At 37.4% G+C, this 21,834-nt stretch overlaps 1 protein-coding gene across 1 annotated transcript in view; it reads left to right on the top strand.

Annotated features, from left to right (window-relative positions):
* The window catches only part of ANTXRL (ANTXR like), an 89,754-nt gene that overhangs the window by 24,414 nt on the left and 43,506 nt on the right, over positions 1 to 21,834 (top strand). The window contains exons 4-10 of the mRNA XM_031956300.1: positions 1,090 to 1,171; positions 1,573 to 1,606; positions 3,226 to 3,305; positions 3,434 to 3,502; positions 4,617 to 4,697; positions 5,156 to 5,216; positions 19,925 to 20,023. Coding sequence (XP_031812160.1) covers positions 1,090 to 1,171; positions 1,573 to 1,606; positions 3,226 to 3,305; positions 3,434 to 3,502; positions 4,617 to 4,697; positions 5,156 to 5,216; positions 19,925 to 20,023 — 506 coding nt within the window. The remainder of the gene's footprint in view (positions 1 to 1,089; positions 1,172 to 1,572; positions 1,607 to 3,225; positions 3,306 to 3,433; positions 3,503 to 4,616; positions 4,698 to 5,155; positions 5,217 to 19,924; positions 20,024 to 21,834) is intronic.

Consider the following 21,834-nt stretch of genomic DNA (forward strand, 5'->3'; position numbering starts at 1 on the left):
AAGAAGGAAGGACAGACAACAATAACAATTTCTCAATCAAGGGAGCTAAAAAGAACACCTTGAAAATTTGCATAACTTTATGGAACAGACCTAAGTGAGGGAAGGTATGAAGAAACTCGGGCTTCTGGGATTGAAGAAAAAATAAGTGAAATGGGGAATTGTGGGTTAGGGATGGGAGGAAAACAGTGCAACAAGAAGAGAGAAAGAGAGAGCACACAAGAATGAAAGCTTCCTGAGGTCAGGAACTTATTTTCTTTGTCTTTGCCCATTGCCTCAAACATACTTGATGTTTGCTAAATTAAAAAATGTTTTCTTCAAATCTAATCCTTTCAGCTGAATTGTAATTACAAAGGACAACATTATAAAGGGAAGAGAATGAGCACTTATAAGCATAATGATAATAATAAAAAATAATAACTAGCATTTATTACAGTGTCTTCCATATGGCAGGCTGTGTACTAAGTACTTTTACAAATATTTAATTTTCATAACAACTCTGACAGTTAGTGGTATTATTATCCCCACTTCACAGGTGAGGAAACTGAGGCAGATAGTGATTGAGTGACATGCCCAGAGACACAGAGGCAGTAAATGTCAGGGGCTGTATTTGAATTTAGATCTTCCATATCCCAGGTCCAGGGCTCTATCCACTATGTCACCAGCTGTCTCTAGAAACAGTCAATATCATAACTTATTATTTGTGGCCATAGAGAAGGAAATGAAGCACTGCTTTTGATGGTCTACAGCTTCTAGACTGGATTTAGGATGGTCTTGATGGACCCTGAAGGATGTCTTCATAGAACAAAACAATTCCTTTGTGGATGGGAGAAAAGTAAAATTAGGTCCTCCAACTTTGAGATCTTTTGTCTCCTTCAACCTTGCCTCCTCTCTCCAGCCCCCTTTACTATGGTGCAAGCATGGACTGCCTAGGAGACAAGAATAAAAACCTTCTTTGAAAATACTGTGGTCATTTGATAGTATTTTTTTCTATCTAATTGGATTTGAGGCAACATGTTTATTTTGTAATGCTTCAGGGTCAGAAAAGAAGCATTAAAAAAAAAAACCTTAAATTGTATTTCTTTATTTCAGAGAAGCAATACGTCGAGGTCTAGAGATCCTTCGGTATGAAGTACCTGGAGGAGACACATTCATGCATAAAGGATTTGAAAGGGTAGAGATTTCAAGACTTGGGGGATTTAATTATGGGTTACAAATTCTGCTTTTATTGCCTTTGTTGGATTTAATTGATGACCTAAAATATTTCTTTCTCACCCTTCTCCTTCTCCTCCTCCTCCTCTTCTTCCTTATCTTCCCTCTCCTGTTTTTTCCCCACTTCCTCCTCGTTTTCCATCTCCACTTCCTCTTCTTCCTCCTCTTCCTTTCTTCCTTTTCCTCCACTTTTTCATTCTCCTCCACTTCCTCCTTCTCCTGCTCCTCCTCCTGTTTCTCTTTCTCTACTTCCTTCTCTTTCTCCTCCTGTTTTGCCTCCTCTTCTTCCTTTTCCTCTCTTCCTCCTCCTCCTCTTCCTCCTTTTCTTCTTCTGACTTCTCCTCCTCTTCCTTTTTTTTATAGGCAAATGAGCAGATTTACCATGAAAACTATGGAGGTAGGACACCTGTCTGTTTCCTTGTCATTGTTCTCATTTCCTGGAAGACATACTTTTCTTGCCTTTGAGCTTGGGTTAAGCAGTGCCAAAGGGAAAAAAAAAGCAGGGTGATGGGGAAACTAATTAAACACAGGAGTTCAGTTGACAATGGCCAGTTTTGATTTTTTAAATCCGTTCCCAGCTGCATCAGATGCATTCCTATCTCTCTAATCATAAAGTATTTCCATTGTTTTTGAGTTCTCTTGACCTAAGTGTTTATGGCTGTGCCATCCTCATAATATAGAAAGCAAGATCATTTTAGTAGAAAGCTGTCAGAATCAATGGTCCCCTTAATTTTAGACTATGCTGGTAACAGTATTTGAAAGATTAAAAAAAAATTAAGGGAGAGGGAGAGTGGGAAAAGGAATTTAACTGATACTGAAATCTGGACATGCCCTCAATGTCCTAGATAAGTTAACCAAGTGAATGGTTCCATACAAGATTATATTTGACTTTTTTTCACTGATTTCCTTGGACAGCTCAAAAGAATATGTCATCCTTAAACACAGGAAACAGATTGTAATTCTGAAGGAAGTACTGGGGAAGAATTACATAAATAGAACCAGGCACTTTGTGGAAATTTGAATTAAACATTTTACAATGCAACTTGGCCAGTGTGGTATTTTTTTTGGGGGGGGGGGGGGGGAAGAAAAACAAAAACATTGGCTCTGAAATCAAAGGACCTGGGTTCAAATTGTAGCTCTTAATGCTTCCTAGCTATGAGAAATTGGGCAAGTGAATTAAGCTCCCTGATCTAAAGTGCTTTCTCTGTTGTTTTTGTAAAATAAGGTGGGGGGGGGGAGAGGAGAGAAGGTTCTGAGCTCCATTGCCTCTAGGTCTGTGTTCCTAAAGTCTAATCCTTTATAACTGACAAGATTTCACATTCCCTTCCCAGTACAGATTTAACAGCAAAAAATGGTAATGAGCTAGTTTATCCATAAGGTTTTACTCCCACTATTAAATTTCTAGTTCATAACATTTTGTAATAAATGATCAGATTGTCTCAGCAAGTAAACCCAAAATTTCATTTGAAAAAAGAAATAAAGGAAGACTCCCTCTGTTCACTTCAACTGGCATCACCAGTGTTTTGTGGGTGGAAGGATAATTGAGTCTGTATATAGAGTATTTCTTAGTAGAAGATTGGTATAATATACCTCTTATGCTACCGTGTAACCAGAACCAGAACCAGAATGAAATGAACAGGCTGTTTTGAGGATGACATATTTAGAGGGTGCTGACAGCATTTACAATCTTTCTGCAGCATAAAAACAACAGAATTTAGCACCTACTTAGCAAAAGTAAATAGTTAAATAGGAAGCTTTCAGATGGTGGACTAAGATGGACCTCTTTTCATCTCCTCCCTCTCTGCACATATTAACTTCCCTCTCAGTTTCCTCCTGCTGGTGTCCTTAGGTCTCTATCTTCCCACACTGGGTTGGAGTATCACCTTGTACAATCATCTGAGATGCCCTTCAAACTAATTATTCTATGCATGGCTCTTGGTACTTGCCCTGCTGCCAAAAAAAATGCCTAATTATAGCTCTGTGATGATGTAACCTCAGTCATCCCATTGTTCACAGGTCTCCATACTGCCAGTGTAATCATCGCCCTGACTGATGGAGAGCTACAGGAGGAGCAATTTTATTTTGCAGAGAAAGAAGTAAGTATTATTTACCACTGACAGCAATTCCATCCATTTCATTACAATTTTTTAAGCTTTAAATATTGTTTAAATTTCCTTCTTGAGCTTCAAATTCTTGAGCTAAATGAAATGTTTCTTTTATTTAGGCAGACAGAGCCAGGGCCTTTGGGGCTATTGTCTACTGTGTGGGAGTAAAAGATTTCAACGAAACACAGGTAACATGGAACAAAAGTCCTTGAATTCTCCATTGTTGATCTAGATGCTCAGACAGCAGAACGATAGTTACTTTGCTGAAGCATTCATACTCTCAAGAGAAAATTCTAAAAATACTATATTTATTCACTCTAAGAAAGACAGTAAGACTTGAAGCATACAAAAGTGATCCATAATTCCTCATGAGTAAATTGGGAACTTTTGGAAACTGCATTAATTCTTTCTAAAGTAATCAAGTAGATGCTTCAGTAAGTCTCAGATTTAAAGTTAGGATTGGACTGTAGTTACTCAATTATTATTGTTAATTTTTTATTGTTATTAAATTATTAAATTTTCATTGTGGGCATTTACAGCTTGGAAATCAGCAAATTCATATATGAATGTAAAAGAAATTCATATGATTCATTATCAGGGCTTGATTTATTATTTTGTTGATTATCTAAAGTCTTGGAAAAAATGTTAATAATGCAGATTAAAATTAAAAGTATACTCTATCTACATGTTTTTTAAAAGTTTTGTTGTTAAACATTCATCTCTACACCCCTGGTTACAAGGGACCTCACTTGCCTATTAGTTCAGTCCCAACTTGGACAGGAATCTCTTCTATAGCATATCCAACAAATGTTCATCCAGCCTTATTGGATTTTATTTGATATATTCTTTTATTTCCCAGCTTTCAGGAACCTGGCTGTCCTAAAATCAGTACAACTGAAATAAAAATAATAATAATAAATAATGTGACAATAATAGCGGCAACTTATTTATGTAGTGATTTTACATTTTTTAAATATCCTACTTACATCATTTGATCCTCACAATCATACCAGCCATTCATTATATTTCAATTTCTTTGGCTTTAGCTTAATTAGACAAACCCCAAGTCCAGAATTCTGAGGAAGGGAATTTGTTCAAGTGATAAATATTTGAATAATTTTAAAAAAACCTTAATATTGGAGGTGAAGTTAAAATTAATAGTATCCCTAGGGAGATAAATTGGGTAATGATAGAAAATAGGCTATAACTCTTAGTAATTAATACTAGGAAGGGCAAATTCCACCAACATTTGGGCATTCACTCTCTAATTTTTCTGTGGACTCATTGTTCATTTCTTTGCAGCTGTCAACGATTGCTGATAGCATTGACCATGTGTTCCCTGTTACGGGTGGATTTCATGCCCTTCGAGGCGTCATTGATTCTGTGAGTATGAGATGAATAAAGATGTTGAGTTTTCCTCTTTCTTTTGAAAAAACAAACCCTCATTTTCAGAGACATAATGAGGACAGGTTATCAAGCTTTAGCCCAGGGTATTACATTTGAAAATTGCTGACAGTTCTGCAGTCCTTTTGCAGAAGAGAAATGAAAGCCTAGAACGAGTTAGCAAGAAAAAAAATCACTAAAATAGGAAGTTGCCCGATGGTGAAATGAAAGGGGTTCCGCCACACTTTCCTGCTTTCAACAAGCAGCAATCTTTCATCAGTATCTTGGGACTTTCTTTCTCCCCACCAGGGGATGCTGGACAGAACCTCAAGCCCTCCAGCTAGTGTGACTTGCTTCTTGCTGCTTGCTCTGGGTCTGGTTTGGGTGTTTGGCTCATGATCCAATTCTTCCTAGTTTGGGCTCTGATTGTTTTATATTTACAACTATTTGCTTCCTAGATCTTGAAGAAGTCCTGCATCGAAATCTTAGCAGTGGAGCCATCAAGTGTGTGTGCAGGAGGTGAGTTGTATCATTAAAGCTATTAAATTACTGCAGAGCAAAAAGACTATAATCAATACACATAATCAATGCACTTCATGGGTAACTGGGCAGAAGTAACAACAACAATAATAACAACAACAACAAATAGAGTACCTGATGATTATAAAATTTGTAATACCCATTATCCCATTGATCCACATAAATCTTATAAGTCAGAGTGCAAATATAATTATCTCCGTTTTATAGATGAGCTTGAGAATAAGAGAAGTTAAGGAAATTGATTATTATACAGATAGTAAAGGGAGAGAGCTGAGATTCAACTCGTACTATGTGACCCCCTTTTATTATCCACTTTTAATGAGAGAAAAGTGAAAAGGTGTTTGGGGATCTGAGATTCATGTTTTTTCCCTATATATCATGAAAAAGCCTAAGGTGGGACTGCTGTGATTTCTTCTGGAGCTGTCTTCAGCTACTTCATGATAAGGTAACAATGATTACATGACTTTAGGAGGGAGTTGAGAGAATTGACCCTCCTTTTTTCAATCTTGTTTTCAACAATTAGAACATCAATTACAGAGCACTATAATGGGAATAGCAAATGAGGAGGAGCCAAGAAAAATTTGGATTCAAATTCTACACTGCTGTAGTTGTAGGACCCCTACTAAGTAATTGCATCTCAACTGAGCCTCAGTTGCTTCAAATGTAAATGGGGATAATAAGACCTATAGTATCTATCTCACTGGGTTGTTGCAAGGATCAAATGAGTTAATATATTTGTGGCAGTTTCTTTGGGCTCACTCTTCCAATTCTTACTCCCACACCCTTTAATGAACTATGTCCTCAGTTGACTATTTCTCCCCTCAGGGTTCTATCATTGGATAAGTTTGAATAATACTATTAAAGCTATTATATATTATTATTACTATTATTCATGAATACCCATCTTCACTATCAATACTGATTAACCAATTGCTAATCAATTAGCTCTTACAAAAGAATGTTTCCTGGGAAGGTACAGCAAAGACAGAAGTTACCAAAAAACATTTCTTATTAGAGAAATACAAATTAAAACAACCTCATTTTACATGTACCAGATTGGCTAAAAATAAAAAAGGGAGATAAAAAAGGGAGAGTGACAAATGATGGAGGAGATATTAAAAAATTGAGACACTAATTCATTATAGCTGGAATTGTGAACTGATCCAATCATTTTAGAGAAAAATCTGAAATTATACCCCAAAAGTTATTAAACTACTTTTAACCTTTGACTCAATACTACCACTATTTGGTCTGTTTCCAAAGATAATTAAGGATAAAGGAAAAGAACTTGTATGTTCTAAAATATAAAGCAGTTCTCTTTGTGGTGGAAAAAAACTGGAAATTGCAGGGATGCCCATCAATGGCTGAGCAATTTATGGTATATGATTGTAATGGAATACTACTGAGCTATAAAAAATGATGAGTTCAGTGATTTCAGCAAAACATGGACAGACTTGCATAAAATAACGGAGTGAAATGATCAGAACAAGAGAACTTTGCATAAAGAATAACAGCAATGATTGGCAAGAGTCCCTCCATTTTACACTGGCCTTTTGCAGACCAGACAGATGAGATATTTACTCAACTTGGTAAAAGAATGTGTCTCCTCAGGGATTTATGGTCATTACGTGCCTTTTTTGTTGGGTTCACTTACCATACCTGTTTTGGATTCCTTCTGCTCTGCCCCAGACATTACTTATGTTAATTTGGTCGAAAATGATACAGAATTGTTAACGTCATTAGCAGTTTGCTGTAAAGTTTTGTGGGCTTAGAATAGCCTTATTTAGAGTTGTTTTGAGCTGTTATTTTCTTAAAATGGGCAAGACCATTCAACCTTCATGTTAAAACCTGGCTATGGCTCTGTTATTATAAAAGGAGTATTTACAACCAAGCAGTACAGACTAGATGTTTAGAATACCTCTCTCCAGTGGAATTGGTGCATTAGAAAAATTATAATCAGAGTTTATTAAAGCATTCTCTGGGGGATTTATGTGGTTCATTCAGATAATCTCAACTCATCTCAGAAACTGTCTCCTAACGATACGACCACAACCTGGCAACATTATCTTGTCCCATTTACATGAGGATGAACCAATAAGTTTGGTCTTTTGGGCAAGATGTTTTAGGCAAGGAGCATACTTGGAAAGAAGTTTTATTGAATTGTTATTGAGGCTATTTGAAAGGGAAGGCATATTTAGTATGGAATGGAAATGTTGCAATCACTATAAAAGATTTCTTTCTTTTCAGAGTTTCCAGTTTCCTCAAATGTAGAATGAGGGGGTTGGACTAGCTGCTCTCTAACATTGTGTGATTAATTCTTGCCTTGAAAATCTGCTTTACTACTTGTTGTGCCTAGCTCATGCATTTGGGAAAAAGGTAGAAAGATCTAGGAAATAAACTCAAGGGGAAAAACTAGGGAGAGAGTCTACTAGAAGAGAAAGATCTAGAGAATATCAGTTCTATAATTCAGAATTTTACTGGGTTCTAGCTGCTTTGGGCTGAACTCAGTGCTATTCTCATGTTTTGATTGTTTTTTATTATGTTCCCTGGGAGAGAGGCTGCATTTGGGAAATCTCTAGGTCCTGTGTTATTATAGTATTATAGAATTTCTTTGCCTTGAAGTTCCTTCTGCTAATGAAATCACAGATCTGGTACCTATCCCTAAAAAAAAAGAAGTCAACATGATTATTTGTAAGAAATTTTAGTATCTGTTGATTCCCCAGAAAGGTGGCTGGTACTACTTCAAGGACTGATTAGAAATAATTAAATAATTATAAATAGAGGAAGAAATTCTTAAGAAGCTATTCAACATTTACTCAATTTGGCTTAATTCATCAAATTTTTATTAAGCACCTATTGTTTGCACTGTCCTTTCTTTGGCTTATTCTGTTTTGTGTGGACATAGTGAGATAAATTGAGCATTGTGAAGTCACTTTCTCCATCTTAATAAAAAGCGTTTGCTAGTATACAATGTACACTCCTCCCCTTATTAGTACACCAGATAATAAAGATATTCTTCCTTACATGATTTCAATATCTTTTCTGTTCTAATTTAGGACCATTTTGTCTAGTTTAGTTTTCTAAGTAAGAATGCCTCCAAAGTATTTTCTTTTTGTTTTTAATTTTCAATAGTATTTTATTTTCCAAATACATGTAAAGATAGTCTCCAACATGAATTTTTGTAAGATTTTGTGTTCCAAATTTTTCTCCTTCCCTCCCTTAGACAGCAAGTGTTCTGTTATAAGTTAAATATGTACAATTTTTAAACATATTTCCATATTTGTCATATTGTGCAAGAAAAATCAGACCAAAAGGTTAAAAAAAAACAAAGAAGGTGCAGATACGATGCTTTGGTCCATATTCAGCCTCCATAATTTTCTCTCTGGATATAGATGGCATTTTCCATCCCAAATCCATTGGAATTGCCTTGAAACTGCATTGTTGAGAAGAATTAAGTCATCACAGTTGATCATCACATAATCTTCTTGTTACTGTGTACAATCTTCTCTTGGTATTGCTCACCTTCATTCAGCATCAGTTATGATTCAGCATCTTATGAGATCTTTTTCTGCTATACTTAGCTAGAGTATTGAACTTGAGAGTGAGAAAAACCTAAGTTCAAATCCCATCTCAAACATTTACTAGCTGTAGACCCTAGAGAAGCCACTTAATCTGACGCCTCATTTTCCTCATCTGTAAAATGGGGATAATAATAGCACCTACCTCAAATTGGTTTTTGTGAGAATCCAAAGACACAACCCATACAAGACATTTTGTAAACTTTAATGTGCTAGATAAATGCTAGCTTTCTTGGTCTAGGTGAAATCCACAGTGCTGAATTGCAAAGTACCTTCAAATTGGCAGTTATGACTCCTGCTAGAAATCATATTCCCAAGCTGAAGCGGTGAATCTTTCAGTCAACAAACATGTCTTTGGCACTTTACTAAGCACTGAGTATACAAAGGGGTTAGCTAGATGGAATAGTGGATAGAGTGTCCAGCCCAGAGCTTCTTGAGTTCATTTGCCTCAGTTTCCTCATGTAAAAGGAGTTGGAGATGGAAATGACAAACTATTCCAGTATCTTTGCAAAGGAAACCCCAAAATGGGGTCAGGAAGAGTTGGATCATTTAGTTAAGAGACCATAAAGAAGATGGAATAGAGGAAAACAGTACTTGTAACTTGATACAAGAGAAAAGAATTCCTATCCCCTGAACATGGCTCAACATCTCTCTCCCTTCCGGGTTCTGTGAGCTCAGTAATAGCAGAGACTGGAACTGTTTTCTGTTTTCTGTCTCTAACACTGAGCATGCTACCTGGGTGAAGTAGTTAATTAAGTGCCTGTCCTAGAATCAGGAAGACCTGAATTCAAATCCAGCCTCAGACACTTAACTATAATTAATATTAATTAATAAGATTATAAAGGCTCCCAATGATATTGAAATATATTTATTAAATTTTTAAACACATTCACAGATTCCAAGTTAGGAAAGGGATGATGTCTCTTTATAAGCTTGGAATGAATTCTGTTTTGGAGATCACATACATGTTGCTAATTACAAAATACTTGTTCTTTAGTCATTCAGTCATTCTGATGTTTTGTGACCCCATAGACCTCAGCATGTCAATGCTACCCATGAATTTTTTTTGGCAAAGACACTACAGTAGTTTTACATATTTTACAGATAAGGAAACTGAGGCAAACAGGATTAAGTGGGTTGCACAGCCAGTGAGTACCTCAGGCTTGATTTCAACTCAGAGATGTTCCTAATTTCAAGTCCAATGCTCTACTACACTACCTACCTGCACCTCTAACAGTTATTGAAGTTTAAAAGGATAGATTTTTATTACTAGAAAAAAATATTCCATTAGGTTCCACTCTACATTAGGTATCATCTGTTCTATTTATTATTTTTATCACCCCCTCTCTTTTTTTCCCTGTTTCTCATGGACACAGTCTCCATCTTGCCATTCTTTTTTTCTACTGTTATTTCAAGTCTTCCTGCCACTGTGATTCAAGTCACTAGGCAAATTCTTCTCACTGTCGTGAATGTCATTTCTGCTGCCATCTCTTCAGTCTCAGCCTTGGATTTGGGGTTTTTGCAGGAAGTCACTTAGAAAAGCTTCAGCTGACTGAGCCAGTGGGTTGACGGTAGATGACAGCCATCTGACACCTCACATTTTCTGACCCTATAAATCCGTGGTGCTTGGTGGTGGGAGGGAGGAAAGGCTTCATCTGCTTCTGCTGATTTAAAGTGACCAAGACATGCTGCCTGGAAATAGGCTATCAGGGTGAGGCGGAGAGGCTCCCGCTCCCTCTCTGACAGCGTCATTGTTTTGATTATGCTCGTGGGACACAGATGTAATTGAAAGGTTTTGCTGAGATGGGGCATCCAAGCAGCCGTGTCAAATCCCAGGTGAGGATGCAAGCTGTCAGCTTCTCATCAGAGCCACACAAGCGGAGCCGACAGCCCAACTTGGGCGCACCAGCTCCAGCCCACCATCTCGCTGCCAGCTCTGCCCAGAAATTTCACTGCTGACCTTTTTCCCTTTGCTGGCTTGTCAAAAGCTGCAAAGAACAGTCTGACAGTAACGCAGGGAGAAAAGAAGGAAGCCAGAGCCAAGACCCCAAATTAGATAGAATTAGCCATTTCAAGCATCCATCAGCTAGGATGAATTAATGGACAAGAACATCTGATGATGCAGGGTGGGCTGCAGGGTGGGGGGGGGGGGGGGAGAATGATTTGTGAAAGGAGGAGGGGAGGGACAGAGCATGGGGGACCCAATAACGAGACTCTCTCTATTGTCTGTGTATTGATGGAATTTTCCCTCATTTGTTACATTAAAATCTTGATTAATCAGGATGATGAGGAATTTGCTATTAATTGGGAAGGAAAGAGAAATACTTTTTGATTCCATCTAATCTGTCCAAAGTGTACCAAATTCCCAAACTGGTAGCAGTTAGGGCTAGAAAGGACGTACCATCGTCTAGTTTATTCCCTCCTTATTTTGTAGATGGGAAAATAAGGGAGACAGTTGAGATGACCATCCAGAGTCACTCAGTGTGTTAGTTAGATCTGGGACAGTACAATCTAGGACTGGTCCAGGTTCTTGGCTAAATAGGTATTACTTTGTCTGATGATGGGAGATGTTACAGATTCTTCTCTGGGTCATTATTGGGAACAAGAGTGATTGTTGTTCATGACTGGAGATAATTACAGGCAGAGGAGTATATTGACCTCAGAACATCCCCTCTAAGTTTGTTTTATGACTCAGTCTCTGATTTGTGGCTTGCCTTTTTCTCCTAAAAGAGGAGTATGGAGAAAATGAAATCCAGTTGCAGGTCTGTTAGTCTAATTCATCCCTACATTCAACAGATAAGTAATTATTGGGTACCTACTATGCTCAGGGAGGCAGAATATCAGAGCTGAAGGAAACTTTAGAGATGCTGTAGGCCAGCCAGTACCTGAATCAGAATCTCCTCAGCAATATTCTGAATAAGTGATAATCCAACCTCGACTTGAAGACTTCTAGTCATGGTGACCATAATTCTTCTAAAAGCAACTGATTGTCCTTTCAGGCAACTTTGAAGTGCAACAGCTCTGACAATTTCAGACAATTCTGTCGTTCAATCATTTTCAATTGTGTCTGACTATTTGTGACTCCATTTGAGATTTTCTTGGCAAAGATACTGGCTGGACTGGTCTGCCTCTTTTTTTCTAGCTCATTTTACAGATGAGGAAACTGAGGCAAATATGGTGAAGTGACTTGCCTGTAGTCATACATAAATAATAAATATTAGAAATTTTATTTTTTTTAATATGAAGGTCAAATGTGCCTCTTTGTGGATAGGCAGGTGGGTCCAGCTGATAGGGTGCTGGACTTGAGGTCAGGAACATTTGAATTCACTAAGCCTCAGACATTATGGCTTTTTGTTTTGTTTGCCTCAGTTTCCTCAACTAAGATGGAAATAATAATAATAGTGCTCACTTCCCATGGTTGTTGTGAGGACCAGATGAGACAATATTTGTAAAGCACTTAACAGTTCCTGAGGGGACACAGAAGGTGCCTATGTAAATGCTATATAAATGCTAGTTATTATGATATCATCATCATCATTTATTTGTTTTTTATAATTTCCTCCCTTTGCTCCTAAATCCAGATTATTGAGAAAAGTAAATTAAATCTTATCTCCTTTCCAAGTGACTTTATAAATACTTGAAGTTACCTATTATGCTCCCCAAAATTCTTCTCTTCTCTAGACTGAATATCTCCATATTACTTATGGAATGGTCAATCATATCTTTATCTAGGATAATATTCTTTTCTGCACTGTCCTGGTTATAGTCTTTTGGATATTCTCTATCACTGTCCTTCCTAATATAAAATGTGCCACCCAAAAATTAAAAAAATATATATTCCATACAAGGGCTGATCAGGGCAGAGAACAGTTGTATCCTCACCATCTAAGTTAAGGGGGAAAAATGCTATTCTTAGTGAATCCTAAAATTGCATTTATTTTGGTTGTTATCCCATTATTGACATTCTGAACCTAAAATCTACTAAAAACTCAAGATAATTTTCACATAAGCTTACCTAAAACTATGTCTTTCTAAATCTTTATTTGTACTCTTAACTTTTTTAAACCCCAATTGTGGAATTTTCCATTTATTCTTCTCATATTTTACTTTATTTAATTTGATCTTGAATCTTGACAGTCAACAAACATGTTGGCTTTGCATTACCTGCAGATACAAGTATGACTATAGTTTAGTCTAGACAATTGATTAAAATGTTGACTAGCATAGGAGCAAGGGTAGGTATCAGGAATATTCCTGGACTTTCCCATCTGACAGATTCTAATTAATAATCGATAACTCATTTAAATTAATAACTCAATAAATCATATTTTGGTTTAGTAAAGGAGTTTTTAACTGGGGGTTCAGGAACTTGGATGGGAAAAAATGTATATTTTCATTAAGTTTTGGTTTTCTTTGTAATCCTGTATAATTTATTTTATGTATATAAAAACAGTATTTTAAAGGGGATTCATAAGCTTCACCAAACTGCAAAAAGGAATTCATAGTCTTCAGCAGACTGTCAAAAGAGGTCCATGACACAAAAAGGTGAAGAACTCTAGGTCTCTTTATATATCCTAGGCTAGGCCCATCTAATTATCATCTACCTCCCCATCTCTGCATCCTGACATGAGAGAATTTGTTCAATACTTGTTGAAATCTAATTACACTATGTTAATGGCATTTCCCTGATCTGCTAACCTGGTGATTTTTGTCAAAAAATTATGGTAATCTGGCATAATTTCATTTTAGTTATCAGAACATTTCTTTCCAAATAGTCATAAATCATCCATGCTATAATGTTGCCAGATACAAGACTAAAGCTCACTTGCTTAAAATTTGAAGAGTCCACCTTCTTTATTAAAATTAGAACCTTTTCATGTCTGTAGTCCTTCAGAACCTTTCTGGTTCTTCTTGGTTTTTCAAAGATCACTAAGACTCAACAATCAGATTCCTAGTTCATCTGAGCTGGGTTGCTTGAACACATCAAAGCTAGCTAATTGCTTTCTTACCATCTTGTTATTTATCTTGGATACCAATTCCTTATTTTAAAAAAGCAAGAGAAAGAGAGTATGAGGGGTAGGGAAGCACGGTGATGGAGAAGAGTCCAGATGAAATCTATTATCCATCCCACTAAAATGAAGATCTGAAAAAGTGAAGGGCTATCCCTTCGTGTGGAATTGGTCACAATTCCTACTTTGTCATCTTTCTGCTCTCCTTATGCCTCAAAAAGCTATTCAATTATACTAGTTAATCTGCTATGAATTTTCATTGTTTTGAAACTTTGAAACATATTTTTTGTTTTCTCCTTATTTTTTTCTAAGGAAGAAAGTTCTCAGGAAAAGTATTTAGGTTCTTCATTGATTTCTGTTGGCAATGATGATCACTTAAATTGGTAAATATTTCTGTGAGACTTCCCTTACTTCTGAGTCTCTCCTTCTTAGCACCAAATACAGGATGTTTCATATGTAGTAGGTATTTTGCTACTGTGTTTCTGTTTTTTGTCCTTGTCCTCAAAATCACATCAGGGAGATGATGCTGTGACATGCAAGGGAAGTGAATTGGAGTTTTAAGTGAGGGAGGGCTGTGCAAAGTCACCAGCCTCACTTTTCCCTCCAGAACCATTTGAGTCCAGTGGCAAGATATAGATTGGGATGACTGGAGATGGCCCTGGCTACAGTGGGAGACTTTACCTTTTTTGAGCTAAGGTCTTTAACAGATCTTAGAGGCAACACCCATTCAGTGATTCAGGCTAGGTAAAATCGGCAAAAAATGGCTTCTTTTACCTACCCAAAGAAAATAAAATTGAGCGACTTAATGGATATAAATGACTAAATGAAATTAACTTTGGGGAATAAGCTAGAGTTCCAAATATGAACTAATTGCTTGAGACAATGAAGAAAACTAGCCCTAGAGTCACAGGAACTGGGATTATTTCCATCCTCTGATGTTTACTATCTATATAATCTTTGGCAAATCACTCAGTTTCTCCATCTATAAAATGAAAGATGTGGACAAGGTGATCTCTGAGGTGCCTTCCAGCCCTGGAGTGATGACCATCCAAGGCACAGGGAAAAGAGTGTTGCAGCAATTGGAATGAAGGCAGTCCAGCTTTGAACATTTCTAAGGGAGATTTAATCCATTTCTCCTAGCCATTTCAACTCACTGTCACCATGCCTTTGTGCCCCATGCCTGGAATGCATTCTCTCACCTCCCAGCTTCCTCTAGAAACTCAACTCAAGGACCCCCTTCTCCATAAAGTCTTCCCTGGTTCCCTGCAACCAGTGGCTAATACCCTTCCTTCCTGTACACCCTCTTTAATTGGTGGTTACTTTGTATATAGTTTCTTATAGTTTATATGTCAAAAGTAATTATTTTATTTGTGTGTATATCATATCTATGTATATCTCTGTATGTATACACATATAATACATGTATATACTTATGGGTATACATAATATTAGTATATAGATATTAGTGTGTGGTGGTTTATAGTTCTGTGTTGTGGCAACACGAGTATCATTTTCTAGGATTATTTTCTTCCACTGCTGGGCTCTATTATCAAATTAACTGGAAATTCTAGTGGTTGGTTTTCCAATGCTCATAACACTTCCTTTCAGACCAGCCTCATTGGCTGACTTCCATTAAAATCCAGCCAAATTCCTTCTTTGAATTAACACTGTGAGGGGCACTGAGCCTCTTGGTGATAACTCAGTGTTTGTACTGAGCCCTCTAGGGACTTGTGACTGTGAAGAAAAGGTGTGTTGTACACTAGGCCAGGGCAGGAAGCCGCTGCAACTCAAAAACTGCTTCTTCTAGCTGTTTTACTCTCGTGCATGACTTCTGTTGTGACTTATTCCACCTTCCACATTTATTTTCTTTATTCTGGAATTTAGGAAGTAGAGATGAAATGAACTAGATAGCTCCATGGAGTAAGTCCCCTGCTCCAAAACTTCATCCACACACTTTCAACCAATTGTGAATTCATTCAGGTTCTATCACCCCAGAGGGATTGCTCTTCCACACCTTTTATAGCCACTGATTTAATCAAAACAACTACTGGAGGAGATCAGCTTACTGAATGGGAGATTAGAGAAGGGTCAAGATGTACTAAAGAAGGGGGAAAGTATGAGCAAAAGAAAAAAGACAATTTATCAGGATGAGAAGTAGTCCATTGTAGCATCCACTCATAGAGACCTAGGTCCAACCACAGGCATGTCACTGAAGCATATTCTGCCTGGGTGACTTTGGCCCAGTCCCTAAACTGGTCTAATCCTCTGTTTTCTCAATTGGGAAATGGGGCTAATAGTGCCACCATGTGACAGGGTTGTTGTGAGCCTCAAATAAAAATACATACATACATACATATGCACACACATATGTATGTATGTGTGTATGTGTGTGTATATATATATATACACATATATACACCAAAAAAAAGGCAGTCTCATCCCACACTTCTCTCAATAAATCAAGATGTGCACATACAAATATATACATATATTATTTATGTTTATATATATATGTATATATAGTATACACATATTATGTGTGTATATGTCTACATGTATATATTTGCAGCCTTTAAAATGCTATATAAATGTTGTTATTTAATCATTTTAGTCATGTCCTACTCTTCATGACCTCATTTGGGGTTTCCTTGGCAGAGATACTAGAGTGGTTTCTCATTTCCTTCTCCAACTCATTTTACAGATGAGGAAACTGAGGCAAATAAGATTAAGTGACTTGTCCAGGGTCCCACAGCTAGTCCATGTCCGAGGTCAAATCTGAATTCAGGTCTTTCTAATTCCAGGCCCAGTTCTATCCACTGCACCACTTAGTTCCCCAATATAAATGCTTATTTTTATTACGGAAGTAGAATTGATAAGATTTAGTAAGTGATTGGCTATGAACAGGTAATGAAGGGAAAGGAGCAAAAGTAGCAGCAAAGTTTTAATTATTGAAGACTGATTGGATTGTGGTGGCATCAAAGGGAAAGTGAAGTCAAAAAGAGGTAGATTTCTCCCCCATACCAAGGTACCATTGTGGTGTTATTATCCCTATTTTGCAGATAAAGAAACAGATTGTGAAAAGTTTAGCTCAGGGTGATACAGCTAATAGTGACAAAATTTAAACCAGGTTTTCTTGATTCCAAGTCTTTTGCTCTGTCTACTACACCATGTTTCCCTTTTATTAACACCAATTGAACATAAAATTAGACAATCCAGTCTCATCCCATGCTTCAATCAATAAATCAACCATCATTTATTTGAACTTACCATGTCACTGGGGATATAATGACAAAAGTAAACTAGTCCCTGCAGGTCTGTTCTAAGACCAGTTTTACCTAGCTTTGAAAACAAAATGACATTCATGCCGACCAGCTTCTAAGACTTTTATACTTCCTGCAGTTCTCATGCCCTTTCCTTTGTCTTTCTCTTTCACACCTGGTCTGTTAAACTCCTCTACTCCCCGTCCAGGAGTCTCTGTGGGGTTTTATATGTTTATATTTATCTTCCCTGACAAGTACAAAATAGGTTCTTAATAAAAGCATCCTATATCAGCACAAGACTTAAGTTAAACATTTTTACTATTACCAAATAAATCCATTTGAAACTCAAATAAACTCAGTCTGAGTAGGAGGTAATTTCTTACTCCAGTAATCCTTCCAATTTAGCTTCCAATTTAGAAAATGGAAGACAGGTGTCTTCTTGCAGAGTGGACTGGCAAGCTGAGGCTAGTCTGTAGATTATTTTTGAAACAATAATGTCATCCCTGGTTGTCTGAATTTTTTTAAATAATGTGCAGAACTTGATGTATCATCAGATTTTGGCAATAATTGCTTGTCTAGTCTCTTTCTACCTTATAGCATCACATCCTCCCTATAAGAAAAGCTTTGAACTTGGGAGAGAATTCAGCTACAAAGCCAGCAGAATTGCAGTGACAGATGGATTTTTTTGATATAGGAATACACTTGAGATGAACAAGAGATTTCTCAATAACATAATCGCATTAGCCCAGTGCCATTTCCATGGTAAAATCTCTGGAAAGACTATGTTCCTGCCAGTGACATGCTGTGTTCTACAATTTAGCTTTGCAAGACTACATGCACAATGTCCTGATTGTCCAATCTTAACAATGTAATTTATCAGCATGACTCTGTATTCTCTATTTATAAAAATAAGGGAACATTTTAGGCGTCTGTCTCTTTATAGCACTCACAAAAGTTTTCATTCATTTTTAACATCGTAATAATATTATTATTATTTAAAAACCTATTATTTATACAAAGTAGATTCCTGAGTTGCTTACATTAATGTATACAGATAATATCTGCAGAGGAAAAATTAAACTGGCCAGAAACAGCACAGGTATTCTGTGTAAATCAGTGTTAGCAAGAGAAGACTTGTATGAGCCAGGAAGGTAGAGGAAAGAGTGCTGTATTTGCAATCACAAGGCTTGGTGTTGATTTCCAGCCTTAATTTCTGTATATCTCAGTTTCTTCATTTATAAAATTGTCTATGGATTGGACTGGATAGCCCCTAAAGGTCCTTTCTACACTAATTATAATCCTGTAAGTTTACAAGTGGTCTTAAGGGACAAAAGTATTAGAAAGCTACAACTATATCTCTTTCAGAGAAAGTCTATAAAATTGTCCATATGCCAATCACGTGCCTACATTCCAAATTATTTTTCTCCATAGACAATCCAGTAGGTACACGTTGCGTGCATTGACAAGTCAGATCTATTTATCTACCCTAACCTATCTCCTGCCTTCCAGGTACTCATCTGCAACTGTTTATTGAATACTGAGAATTATATGTCCCATTAGATATCTTAAATTCAATGTCCAAAATTCCTTAAAGGAGAGAGATTGAGAATGAAAAAGAAAACATGGTTAATAAACAGAGGAAGACCTAGCAGAGGAAATGGGAAGAAAGCCTTAGCTTTGGAAAGGGGGATCCACAGAGAGCTTTTAAGGAGAAAGCCATCACAATAGATGACATTAATCATTTTTATAAATTAGATGAACTCTTCCTGCTAAGAGAAAATGAGATACAAGCATAGTTTGGGACAGTGAATTTCTTGGGTTGCTATGAGAGACTACATATATAGCTAGTCTTGGTCTCAGTAGGTTGCCTTGTGTAAATATATTTTCTTTCTAACCATGATCCATTGCTTAGTTTGGACTATGGGCAAATGTCCACAAAATATCATAAATCAGTTTGAGCTCTCCATAATATCCTCAGGTGGAAGAAGAAACTAAAATGCTTACATCAGTTCAGACAAGCCTTCCTATACTTCTCTGAATTGCTCTGGCTTCTTATTCTGCAGTAATCATACATTACTTTGACTTACCACAATTTGTTCAACCATTCAGTGAAATTTAATGGTGCTGTCAAGAAATCTTCGATCTATCACTTTAGTCATAAATGAATATGATAGGAAAGATCTCTATCTCTTGTCAAGTAACTGATATAACTGGTCAGGAAGAGCATTTTTATTGTTCTTCATCTCACCAAAAAGAAGAAAATAATTCACCCTAAGCCCAATTTTGGAATTCAAGGTTTAAATTCCTTAAACCAAGAAACTTTCAATTGAAAAAAAACCCACTTCCTGCTTCATTTACCCCTGTGTTCTTAAGAATGTATGTGGGATTCAAAGAATTAGAACTTTACCCTTGCCCTCACTTCCCAACAAAAATAAGAGAGGTAAAGTTGGGCAACAGGATAAGACATGGTTCTTATGAGCCCCACAGAAACCAGAGATTATTACTGATAAAATGAGAGACCTCAGAGGAACAAGGGTTTCAGTGTTCACAATATTGCATCCAAACAGTGTATGTTGCTGAGCCCGGACCTTTGCAGAAACAGACACTTAAAAAATGCCTTTTGATAATGGCACTAAGGCCAGATTTCAGTCCAAGATTCCCACAGAGTTACACCGGATGAGGATTTGGCTCAGTGTGAAGATATGGACTCAAGAACAGCAGCTGCTAAGTAGAATTCCTGGCGGTTAGTTTGAGGGATAGAGCCACTTGAAAGGCAAGGTCGGATGGAAAACAGAGCCAAACCATGTCTCATGTGTCCCTTTGAATTTTTGTCTTTGCAGAGTCCTTCCAAGTGGTGGTACGGGGCAATGGCTTCTATCATGCGCGGAATATTGACCAAGTTCTCTGCAGCTTTAAGATCAATGACACCATTACTATTAGTAAGTGGATATTCGGCTGCCTCCGAGTCACATCTCCATAAAGGCCGTAGAAGGAGCACTGAATGTGGGTCAGGACTCCTGGGGTGTTTACGCTGTGTCTTTCTGCCTATTTCTGTGTTCCAGCAAACTAACCATTCTTAGCTCGAGGGTGATATGTTTTTTATGTTTTTATCATAAAACCAGAGAGAGATGGCCCCTAGAGTAGATGATCTCTTGAATTCCTTTTCCTTCCTAAGAGTCAAAGGGCCTAATAGTTGAGAATATATGAATTCATTCATTCTTACTGAACAGATAAAATTGTCTAGTTCCATTTTCAGAGAGAAAAAGTGTGCTTTATTGGAGAGTTTTTTGAGTACTGGAAAAATGTGCACAACTCTGGTCATCCTCAAGCTGTTATTCTCTAATCATGTTAGAGCTATGGCATGGGTCCGATTTCATCCCTGTATGGAATTCTCAGTTCTCCCTCCACCACTATGTATAAAACTTTCATCCCTGTAAGAAACACTCCCTTCACCAATGCAGAGTACTTTCCAGGAACTTACAGTGGTACAAAACTTCATGGAACTGAAAGAGTTAAGTGATATCACCCCTGATCACACAACTAGTATATCTCAAGCCTGGAGGCCAGGTTTTTCTGACTGCAAAGCCCCAGAACTGCATGGAACTGAGAGGGTTAAGGGATATCACCCCTGATCACATAGTATATCTCAAGCCTGGAGGCCAGATTTTTCTGACTCCAAGGCAAGCTCTCTTATCTACTAAGCTCCACAAGATGTTAGAAAATTCTATTACTTATATATTAGAGAATTATTAGAGAGAGAATTATTGCTTGGAGAATTCTAGTTAGAGAATATATTATTTAGCTAATTTCCCCTGTTCCCTCTGTTGGCCCCTGGTTCGACTGTCCTAATTATGAATTTTGTGGCTTTGGATCACTAAAATAAATCCTCTCCTAGGACTCACTGGTACCTACTTGTTTCTGAACTGTAGAGAATAGTATAAGGATGATACTTGATACTAAAGGACAAATTAGTGAAGATCCAGGGTTTTCAACCTGTTTCCTTTGGCTTTCAGGAAACTTTAGTGCAGCCTCTGCTCTTTATGAAAATCAATAACTTCCGAATTTACCCTGCATTTACATTAAGAAATAAAATTCTGTTGGGATAATACCAAATATTCCCAGTATTGCTTGATGAGTTTCTTGTAACCCCCCGCCCCGGGGACATGAGTACCTCAGATCAGGAACCTCTGATCTAGAACATACCCCTTTTTTATGTTCTCAATTGTAAACTTCCAAAGGACAGAGACTGTTTCTTTCTTGTCTTCAGTGCCGGGCACAAGAAGCATTCATTTAATTGAATTGAAATAGTATTCACTCTAGAAGAGATTCCCCACAGAGTTTTCTAAGTCCATGGAGCTATTTCTCTCTCCTTTCTCAAAGCCTGATGTTTTCTCACCACTTTGGACTTTAGGGCCCAATGATTCCACAAAGCAGAGGTCATAACTGTTGTTCTGACTATCTAGGTTCAACTCAGGACAGGAGCAATCCCAAGCTGGCTGCCCAAGCGATGGGCTGTGAAACAAGGGTCTGGCTCCCAGCCTGTTCCCAGGAATTCATTAAAAGAGTCACTACAGCAAAAAAACATGAATTGGCCACTCTGGAATCCAAGCCGAGAAGCCAAGGATGGCATTGATCGCAGAGCTTTTTCTGTCCCATGGCAGGGCCTGCTCCTAAAAGGAGTTTTACCCACTTGGCAAGGGAACCATGACACATTTCTACTTTCAAGTTCATTTCTGACTTAGTGTCCTTG

This window comes from Sarcophilus harrisii, chromosome 2 (genome assembly GCF_902635505.1).
Source record: "Sarcophilus harrisii chromosome 2, mSarHar1.11, whole genome shotgun sequence".
NCBI classification, from domain to species: domain Eukaryota; kingdom Metazoa; phylum Chordata; class Mammalia; order Dasyuromorphia; family Dasyuridae; genus Sarcophilus; species Sarcophilus harrisii.